The sequence below is a fragment of the Ictalurus punctatus genome, chromosome 8 (genome assembly GCF_001660625.3).
Source record: "Ictalurus punctatus breed USDA103 chromosome 8, Coco_2.0, whole genome shotgun sequence".
NCBI lineage: Eukaryota > Metazoa > Chordata > Actinopteri > Siluriformes > Ictaluridae > Ictalurus > Ictalurus punctatus.
The window spans coordinates 26,333,079-26,344,840 of NC_030423.2; the positions used below are offsets into that span (position 1 = coordinate 26,333,079).

General features: G+C 34.9%; 1 protein-coding gene across 1 annotated transcript in view; it reads right to left on the reverse strand.

Annotated features, from left to right (window-relative positions):
- The window catches only part of rxfp1 (relaxin family peptide receptor 1), a 57,383-nt gene extending 48,243 nt beyond the window's left edge, over positions 1–9,140 (reverse strand). Inside the window, exons 1-2 of the mRNA XM_017473411.3 lie at positions 8,877–9,140; positions 735–884 (exon numbers count right to left, since the gene is read on the reverse strand). Coding sequence (XP_017328900.2) covers positions 735–884; positions 8,877–8,919 — 193 coding nt within the window. The 5' untranslated portion in view covers positions 8,920–9,140. The remainder of the gene's footprint in view (positions 1–734; positions 885–8,876) is intronic.
- Positions 9,141–11,762: the final 2,622 nt, after the last annotated feature.

Below are 11,762 nucleotides of genomic sequence, written 5' to 3' on the forward strand. Positions count from 1 at the left end.
CTATTTTATAAGCTGCTGAATTATAAGGCTGGAAAATTTTAATTCAACCATATTTGTGGCAAATAATAATTACAAGTAAGGCTATTCATACAGCAATACATGCAGCAATACCAGACTCATATTAGACATTTATTTCAGTGCTTTCAAAGAAAAAAAAAGACCTGATTCTTCAGTCTGCATTTCCTATCCCTGATTTTTAAATGCTAAATGCAGGTCTAAATGCTAGTGGGGGGAAACCCCATCTTCGACACTGATACTCAAAAAGAAGTCTAGACACAGGATATTTGTATAATCTGAATGAGGAACCCAGAAAGCATCTGCATAACCTGACTCTGACTACAAGAAACTTTCCAGAGTTTCAGAGTCACTGACTCTGGATATGGCCCTTAGTAACTGGTCAGGAGCATTATGGCTAAATAGTCCCTTTTTTTTGGCATGCAGATGGAGCGAATTTATTGAAGCCAAGCCTGATGTTATGAGCCTATAAAGCACATGATAACAGACCGGTATCACTGTATTACATCATGGTAACGTGTTTTTGTATTGTAGTAGCTTTTTCCATTTGTCATTTCGATTTGTAAGAACAGAGAAGTTCCTCAAACATTGTCACAGAATAGAAAAAGATGGTATGAAGATGTTTGAGATAAAACACTTCAGGAGTATTGGCAGGGCTACAGTTAAAACTAACGAAACTTGATCAGTAGTGGGGCAGGTGGAGAAAGTTGAAAACTCACCACAGTTATCCTCGTCTGCCTGGTTTCCACAGTCGTCAACTCCATTACAGTGCAACAGCTGTGGCAGGCAGGAGCTCAGATTCCCACAGGGGAAATAACCGAGAGGACAAGGACCATGCTCTTCTGACACATTAAATGCCGTCAGAGCCACTGCAGAGAGAGAGAGAGAGAGAGAGAGAGAGAGAGAGAGAGAGAGAGAGAGAGAGAGAGAGATTGGCATAAATATCAATGCAGCTCATTAATGCTATGCCACATCTGAAACTAACACTAACCTTAACCTCGGTAACCAAAAAGAAGCCATTTGGCTCTTTTAGTAAGTTTAAATAAATGAATAAATAAATAAATAAATAAATAAATAAATAAAAGCTGGAGTTTTTCTTCGCTGTAAAACCGGATAAGTTCATTTAACTCAAAAAATTTGAGGAAACTAATTACCTCAAAATTTTTAAGTTGATAAATCAATTTCTTCAAGCCAAATACACTTAAATATAACAAGTTTGAGTTCAATATTGTGTATTTGGCTTAAAAAAATGTGATTTATCAACTTAAAAATTTTGAGCTAATTAGTTTCCTCAAATTCTTTTTGAGTTGAATGAACTTATCCGGTTTTACAGTGTTGTGCCAGCATGATGTATAATGTTTAGGAGATCTCTCAAATACAGTAGTTGGAACGCCATACTGTAACAAACTGTCCATCACTGAAACTGTAATGAACAGGACTGACATCTCAAACCAAAATATATCAGCCCCAGTCAGACAGAATGCTCGGCGTTTCAGGAGTCGGTCTGAATCCATATCAGTTTTACCCAGCTAGTACAAGTTGTAATTTTTTTCTTTGTAACTGGTAAATATTGTAAACAAGCATACCGTTCTGTTATATTATTAGCATTTGTCTTTTGTTTATTTACAGGTCTGGATATCTTACTGTCGTTACATTCTTCAGTGGAATCTGAACAGTGCCAAACACTGTTAATTTTGTCCACCTGAACATGGAAAAGACTTTTCATGCTCTTGCTTATAAGGAGAGACTGATAAATATAAATATTTCAATATAACTTCTTTATTCGAATATTTTTGAGATACTGGATTTTTGATTTCCGTGAGCTGTAAGCCGTAATCATCAAGATTAAAACAAACAAACAAACAAACAAACAAAAAGGCTTGAAATATTTCACTTTATGTGCAATGAATCTAGAATATATGAAAGTTCCACTTTTTGAATTAAATTAGGGGGGGACGGACTTTTCCATGATATTCAAAAAATTTTTAGATTCTCCTGTACTGTATATTGTTCAGTAACAAACACCTGTGTGCGTCCCTTTTTTTTTTTTTTTTTTTTTAAATGTATACTATTACATGTACTTTTCTTCACAGAGGAAATTGCATACGCATGTCCAGTGTGTGATTGTGAAACATCCAGCGAATCTCTTGTTAATTCTCCATTAGCAACAAGTTCCCTAGAGAATCAGTGCTGATAGGCCGACTATTTTAATGAAAAGGCTACACAAAGAAACCTCTTGGCCTTTTTTAGTTTTTTATGGGATTTATTATTTTATTTATTTATTTATTTATTTATTCAAAATGCCTCCATATGAACACACAAAAAAGACAAATACAGTAATGGCAATAATGGCAAAAAAGACAGAAGTGAAATTATTTTCTTCAAACATCCCAGCTGGTAAGGAAGAGAGAGAGAGAGAGAGAGAGAGAGAGAGAGAGAGAGGAAAAAACAAAAAGATAGATACATGTTGAGAGAGTGTGAGAGAGGGTAAGAAAGATACACAGATATATAGATAACTGAAAGATTAAGAGAAAGAGTGAGTGTGAGAGAAACAACAACCAAAAAAAATGAGAGACCGAGACACAAGGAGAAAGGCAACGACAAAAAAAAGATAAATATTGAGAGAGACAATGAACGGGTGAGGAAGAGAGCAAGAAAGAGAGGTGGAAATGTAAAAATATACACAAGAGGGACGAAAGACAAAAATGTTGAAGATATTACTTAGAGAGAGTGAAGGGGAAAGAAATACAAAGAAAATTGATAAAGACGGTGGGGGCGGGGGGAGAGATAACTTGAAATTCTTTTCTCTTTCTCTTTTCTTTATCCACCCCTCTGAGGAGTTTTGCCGAGACTGTTTGTCGTTTCACCTGGAAACATCTTAGAAGCATAAGAGCATTTTAATAGACATATGCAGTTATATGGAAGCAGCGCTAGACGTGTAAAAATGACGTTTTGAAACAGCCAAATGAATCACAGGAATCATCCACAGGTCTCCCGCGATGCTCAACAGCAGGCACAGTATAGTTTCATCTCTACTCTGTGCTTTCAGTAGGATGTTTAGATACAGTAGTGCTTTAAGAGATCAGGGAGATGTGATACTCTCTGAAGATGCCGAAGAGATTTCTACTTCCTTGCACAAAAAAAGTTTCTTCACAAAAACTTTTCTTTCTTTTTTTTTTTTAACTCAGTCGGGTCTGTGGGCGTTTTTGGTCAGACACGCTCTTTCAGTTCAGTCCACAAATTCTCTATCAGGGCTTTGTGACAGCCACTCCAATACTTTCACTTTGTTGTCTTTAAGACATTTTGTTACAACTTTGAAGGTATGCTTTAGGGTGTTTTCACATATAGTTCATTTTAAAAGAACCAAACCCAAAGGGAAAGGGAAAGGGAACCGGCCGAAAGTGACCTCAGTCCTTTTGGTGTTCACAATATAGTGGACTCAAAAGAGAACCCGGTTCTTTTTGACCCTTTCTCAGACCCTTTCTTGTTCAAACCACAGCTTCATGAGAACTCAGACCCGAGCTTGCACCCAAAATTTCATCCAAGTCGCCATAGAAGGGACAGGAATCCTTCATTTCAGTGGACTCACCACTTGGGCGCATTTTGTCACAGATGCTCGTGTACTTCTGTTTTCAGCATTGATGCGCTGTTCTGTTATTCCTTCATTTTTTTGAGAAAACAAAAGAAACACTTTTATGTTCTTATGTGTTGATGATAATCACCTCCAGAGGTGGTCTGAGGACGGTTCGGTTTTGGGTCCTTTTAGGGGGTCTGAGATCACTTGGTTTGTTCACATATACACGCTGAACCGCTCCGAGAGCGTTTGGAGGGCTCAAATGAACTACCCTTAGGATCATTGTCCTGCACTGTAAAACCGGATAGCTCATTTAACTCAAAAAAAAAAAATTGAGGAAATTAATTACCTCAAAATTTTTAGGTTGATAAATCAATTTCTTTAAACCGGATACACTTAAATAGAACAAAAAACAAAAATTTAACTCAAACTTGTTATATTTAAGTGTATTTGACGTAAAGAAATTGATTTACCAACTTAAAAATTTTGAGGTAATTACTTTCCTCAATTAATTTTTTTAGTTAAATGAACTTATGCGGTTTTACAGTGCGGTTTTACAAAAAATAAAAAAATTAAAATATATATTTTTAAAAAATAATTTAAAATATAACTCAAAAAATTTGAGGAAACTAATTACCTCAAAATTTTTAAGTTGATAAATCAATTCCTTTAAGACAAATACACTTAAATATAACAAAAATTTAATTCAAACTTTGTAATTTACTTAAAAAATTTATATATATATATATAAAAAAAAATTTAATTTTATTTATATTATATTATATATATATATATATATATATATATATATATATATATATATATATATATATATATATATATATATATATATATATATATATAATTTAATTTTTTTTTGAGGTAATTAGTTTCCTCGAATTTTTGGAGTTAAATGAACTTATCCAGTTGAGATCAAGTTTTAACTCCCTGCCTGATGTCTTCAGGTGTTGCTTCAGTATTTCTTCATGTTGCCATATTTTTTTCTGAAGAGGTGGCAACATCATGATTCTGCCACCCTATGCTTCACAGTTGGATGGTGTTATTTGGATTAAAAGCCTCACCCTTGTCCAAAGTGTCCGTAGTGTATGAATGGGTGTGTGAGTGTGTATGTGATTGTGCCCTGCAATGGACTGGCACCCTGTCCAGGGTGTACCCCGCCTTGTGCCCCGTGCTCCCTGGGATAGTCTCCAGGTTCCCTGTGACTCCGAGGGAAGGATAAGCGGTATAGAAGATGGATGCGTGGATGAAATCGGAAAGGCTCATCCACAAATTCGATTTAAACACCTAGTCTGCACAAATCAGACAACGGATAACTTAATTCACTGGCTCGTTCCTATGTAAAGTTCATTCATTAATTCATCTTCAGTAACTGCTTTATTCTGGACAGGGTTGTGCAGGAATCCGAGCCTTTTCCCAGGAACACTGGGTCCGAGGCAAGGAATTGGACACCATTCCATCATAAACTCTGTAACGTCTGATAGAAAAAAATATAGTGACTAAGATTATATCACTCAAACCGACTCTCCAAAATTCTCCAGACTAGTAGGTCCTATCTTATATGCACTAATTCATTTGTTATGCAGTGTATACAGGTTTAATATTAAAATTCTATACTTGCAGAAATGTGGAGGATTACGGCACCAGCATATACATAATCTTGTCAGCTTGAAGAATTGTCTTTGCAGAGCCGAACCGTGAAAGCAGATGAAGGAGGTGATTTGTTCTACAATTGTTTTTATTTGTGAACGTAGGAGGACTGTGAGTAATCATACACCAGAAGAGGAGCGCAAAACATAAAAGCGCATAGTTTAAGGGCCTCGTGAAGAAGTCACAGAGGTGATGTGACGATTGGAGTATGTTACAGAATGGAAATCCTAAAGCTGTGCATCTCGGCTTGCGAGGTACTATTTCGTTATGGTTGAATTTAAGTCGGGTTTGTAAGTAGAAGTACTTTTACCTGACGTTTTCTACCATGTCACGCTTTCGACTTCTAACTCACTAGATGTATAAAGGAAACGTTCTGCTCAGTACCTTTCTTTATAATCATACATTTCATGACGTGACAACCAATCTAAACTTTAACAGTTGTACGAGTGACAGTGAGACCTCGTACAGTCACTGTAATCTATCTGCTGCTATGTACACTTTGTATTCATCCCAACACTTATAGCTATTAGCATTCAGCTAGTTTGTATCTTAGAGTTATTATCATGCTAGCTACCCTTTCAGAGATTAAGAATAAAGCCTAGACTTAGCTAATGGTTTCGCACATTCTTTAAAATGATACTTTTTTCTTAAAAAAAGTATATATATATATATATATATATATATATATATATATATATATATATATATACTTTTTTTTTACTGTTAGAATAAAGCAAACTAAATTAGAACAAGTCTATATAAAGAATGAAACGTGACATGAAAGAGACATGGACCTAAATTTAGCTCTCAAGCTACCAGGAACGGTTATATAAAGATGAAAATACGGCTTTGGCATATTTAATTACATTGTTCCAGCTAAAATGTCCAACAACAACAACAACAACAACAACAACAAACAACAACAACAACAACAAAAAAGGCTAATCTTTCTGGCATTGAAAGTTTGATGGTTTGTGTCTGAGCACACCAAGCATCTCTTGTATATCTTCTAAAACATGCGTTAAATTCATTCATTCATCTAAACGTCCCATTAAGATCATCGGAATAGTTCCAAAATACGGTAACACTTTACAATAACAATACATGAATAATCATGCACTAATACCTTTATTATTACTTAATTATATATGAGTTAAGGCATGTACTAATCACAAACTAAAGAAGAGCTCACCTTAATTACGACGTGAGTCTTATGAATTCATTCTTAAGTACGTTAATACATGTTTGTCAGCTCGTGTATTAATTAACACATGGGCTAAATGAAATCGAAGATGCTCTATAAGAAGGAATATGAATTGGCAACAATATGCATCAATTGAAATTGTTGATATAATTTGCCATATGCAGCTGCGTACACAAACATGGTTGGATGGCACTTTCATAATGAATGTAGAAAGACGCACTAATCATTAACACCAATAATTTCATCTCACTGCCATTCAGTGATGTTTGAGTACGCAGCTGAATATGGGAAATTATAGAAAGAATTAGAAATCATGCACGTTTCATTCGGATTCTTTCTTATAGAGCTTGATGGATTTAGTTTACCACTACGTGTTAATTAATACGTTAACTAACAAACATGTACTCACGTGTACTTAAGGTGTCCTAACGTATTCATGCACGAATTCTGTTATGAATCTCCGGAGGGAACCATGGACTTCCTCTACATCAGGGTCACATGACCACCTGCACCTGACTCTCATAATGGTTAACAAGCACCTGTGTGTATTTAGTCACGGTTTGCAGAGCACTAAGCGTCTCGCTTTGATCGCTGGTTGCCTCGGTCCAAATTGTTCAAATGGCTCACTTAATGACAGTGTTGTTTTGTTGGATTGTTGGATTATTACAATGAACAGCTATTGATTTAACTGGAAAGAAATAATTGCCATAAGAGTTTACTCCGTACTTGAACTCTATTGCTTACTTTAAGAATGAATCCAACATTTCACAAGTTAAACACTCACAAGGTTTTGGGGAAACACTTAAAACATTCTATAAAGATTCCTCAAACAAAGTGTGGAACCCGTAGAACTATCCTAAGCTAAGAACCACTGAAGAACCTTTTAAAAATGGTGTAGGTGTTGGGTGTGTAGCTGTTTATTTAATCCCACTAGTTGTTCATTCAACTGTAATCACAATGTGATGGAAAAAAATAAATAAATAAACACTCTCAGAAACAAATGGCGTGGGACCATTAAGTACCTTTAGAATCTTTTACCTGGAAACCTTTCAAATAATTTAAGGTACATACCTGGACTATGCTGAAGAGTAATTAAAGGTATAAAGTTAATTCTTTGGTATTATCAGAAAGACATGGTAGTAGACTGTATCTTTACTTGTCAGTGGCGTGGTCTCATCAAGGGTGCATATTTTGTACTTTTAATATCTATCTTTCACATGGAAATGTGGATATTGTGTAGTTTAAAAAGAAATGATTTAAGGTACATAAATGAACCACACATAATCTTTAGAGTAAAGCCTAAAACTTTCCAGGTACCAATAAATACAAAATGCACAAAAAGTGTGTGTTTGATGGCACCACCCCAGCGACAAGGAAGTGTATACAGTAAATTGTAGTAAACTGTAGCTTTAGTTGGTGCTGGGGTGGTACAGTGAGGGGTACACCTTTTGTACCTTTAATATGGAAAAATAAATATCCAACCATTTTCTTTACAGCTTATCCTACACAAGGGAGCCTGGAGACTATCCAAAGGGACTCGGGGCAAATGCTGGGCACACACTATGGACAAAATAGATGCCAACAATGCATGTCTTTGGACTGGGGAGGAAAACGGAGTATCCATAAAAAAAAAATGCCAGGGAGAACATGCAAGCACCATGCACACAGGGTAGAGGATCTATTTGCCCACCCCAGAGGTGCGAGGCAAATGTGCTAACCATTAACGCACCATGCCCCGCTTGGAAAAATAAATATATTGTACTTATTATTATTATTTTTTTTTTATGGTTTATGGTGCATAAATAGACATTAAGCTTTTAGAGTAAAGATTGAAATCTGCACTACATGCACTTTTATAGGTAAAAGACACATACTAAACACTTGAAGGTACCACCCTTGATGGTGCGCTTGAAGGTACAATTTAGTAGACTTTTTTTTTTTTTTTCTGAAAGTGTATTGTGATTTGGATTTTAAACCATACCTTGGCTGGATATCCTGTGAGTGTAAATTTGGGTAGATCATAATCTGTAATTCACCAGACATTTTGCTGTGAAAATATTTCCCAGTATTCTACCTGTAGCCTACTTTATTTATTTATTTATTTATTTATTTACTTAAGCCTCTTTAAAATGTGCTTTCAAGCAAATACATCTCTCAAAGCCCGAGAAAGTAGAACCGTAAGCTTTCTTTCCAAATATAGCCTATATAATAATTTTTCTAGCAATAATAAAGACACCTCAATATAGATATGGACAGACACTAGGCAGGTCTTGGAATTTTGTTTGTTTGTTTGTTTTGTGCATAATATGAGTGATGTAAGTTTGTTGAAGAATATAGTGTAGTTAGTAGTTAGTCAATAGTAACAGTTAAAATTACTCATGTAATAGAGGATATCATTATAAAATGATCTCTCACCTGAGGCACAGCACAAGAGCATGCCAAAGATGCAGATGTGCATGCTTGAAGCTCCGAACTGGATAAGAGTGTAGAGAGTGGCGAGTGGTGACGATCGGTCTGAGTTTTAGTCCATTAGTCGTGATGGTGATGACTGGAATAGAAACCAGAGCAGAGGAGAGGAGAAGGCGCTTGTAAATGCGCGAATGGATGACTGTGGTGCGGCATTGAAGGCGCGCATCAGCCACACACACAGAGAGTGTGTGTGAGAGAGAGAGAGAGAGAGAGAGAGCGCGCGAGAGCAGTCCGAGTAGATATCTAATGTTCAACTAAAATGTCATGTGATTATACGTTTTTTCACGTGAAAACAAAGTCAAAGTCAATGTGCACTTCAACATATTCATTCATCCGGAGCCTATCCCAGGAACACTAGCCCCGAGGCATACTGTACACCCTGGATAGGATGCCAGTCCATAACATGGGCACTATGCACCAATAGAGCTATTTATAATAGCCAATCCACATATGCATATTCTGGGGTGGTAGGAGGAAACTGGATATTCCGGATAAAACCCACACAGACAGGGAGAAAAAATGTAGAACTCTGCACAGACACTAATCCAAACTCAGGATGGAGCCAGGGACCCTGACAGCAATGCTATGTGCTACACCACTGTGCAATATGTCACGTTTTAGCCTTCAAATTGCATTGCATTGCATGTGATCACATGTAAAATAATAATAATAATAATAATAATAATAATAATAATAATAATAATAATAATAATAAAAACAACAACTACAAAAAAACACTTTTTAAAAAAGTGTAAATAAGATCTCACACTATAAGAGATTAGTAAAATCAGTGTGATTTGTATCACACTGATATTCCATTTATACATACTGTGTATTTAATTCATATGTTAAAAAAAACAAAACAACAAAAACATTTAAAACAAGGTGAAATTGTCCTTCACAACAAACCTATGTACATGTGTCAGATCAATAACATACAACAATAATCAAACCTCTACAGCCTTTATGTGTGCGCCAGCCCACTACTCCTACGTTTTACCTTGAAATATAACATACTGTACACATCAAATTACAGTACTGTGAAAAGGTTTTAGGCCCATGCAAAGAAATGCTGTAGAGCAAAGATGCCTTCAAAATGATGAAATTAAATGTTTCTACTGTTTAAAAAAAAAATAAGATAAAGAGCAGTACACAGTAGTAAATGAAACAAAGTCAATATTTGGTCTGACAAAAATAAAAAACAGGACAAAACAGTAGTCTCCGGTACAATGTGTGCAGTTTTATGGGGAAATGAGCTGTAAGTTTTATTGAGCATCTTACAGAACCAGACTCAGGTCTTCTGGAGGCTTTGACTGTCGCACTCACTTCACCCATGTAACTGTTTTTATATTCACTTCATCTTATATATTTTCACTATGCGAAAACTCAACCTTGTTAATTTCAACCCTTTTCAGAGAAAAATGCAGCTTTTAGACAAAGAAACCTTATATATATTTAATGAGATTGTTGCCTGAGATGTTTCTGTAAATACTTAAATGCTTTCATTCTTAGATTAAATGTTGAAATGAAAAACATAATAATAACAGTAATAATAATACTAATAATAGCAATAATAATAATAATAACAATAGTAATAATATTAATAACAACAACAACAACAACAATAATAATAATAATAATAATAATAATAATAGCAATAATAATAACAGTAATAACAATACTACTACTACTACTACTACTACTACTACTAATAATAATAATAATAATAATGCTTCAATTTTAAAAGGGTTAAATGGCACTAGAATCACAGAATCATGCAGCTGTCCATTCCGGGATTATTGGCAGGCTTTCAATGAAAAAAAAATTACAAATAGGATATGAATAACAAATGCAATGAAGTTTTGCACCGTTTTTTGGGGGGAAAACACACACAAAAAAAACCTAAGCAAAAATAGTTTGTTGTTATGGAGGTCAATTTTTTAATACAGCAGATTTTTAGTACAATCTTTGTTATAGATTTTTTTTATTTTATGACTTCTACATTATCGAGTCGGTGTTCGATTCCCAAACATTAGTTTTCCAGCACAAAATTAAATGTTACAGAAAAACGTTTATGTCATTAAAGAAAGCAGAATATTAAGTGGTAAGAGACGCTTTTCAGACGAAAAACACAATGATAGCTGACGGGATTTGCTGCAAAAAGAAGAAACAAGTGCGACAGTCAAAGTCTCCAGAAGAACCGTGTCTGGTTCTGTAAGATGCTCAATAAAACCTACAGCTCGTTTCCTTATAAACCTGCACACATTGTACCGGAGACTACTTTATTTATTTATTTATTTATTTATTTATTTATGTCACAAAAAATACTGACTTTGTTTCATTTATTACTGTTTACTGCTCTTTATGTTTTGTTTTTGTTTTTTTAATGTAGAAACATTTAATTTCATTATTTTGAAGGCATCTTTGCTCTACAGCATTTCTTTGCAAGTGCCTAAAACCTTTTCACAGTACCGTATATATGGTGAGAAATGTATTTATAACCCTCCAGTTTCTACACATTTTACTGTTATAGATTTTATTTCAAATTAATTGAATTGACTCAATAACACACATAAATCTATAATAACAAAGCAAAAAACAAAACAAAAAAAAAACACTAAAATAAAAGCAAAAACTAAAATATCTCATTCTCTCCTAATTGAGCTCAGGTGCATCCCGTTTGCTCAGATGATCTTGAAATGTCTCTAGAATGTCCATTGATTGTACATGATTTAGAAAGGCACACACCTGGGTGTATATGCTCCCACAATCCACAGTGCATGTCTGACCAAAAATCAAGCCATGAAGTAAAAGAAACTCTCCATAGACCTC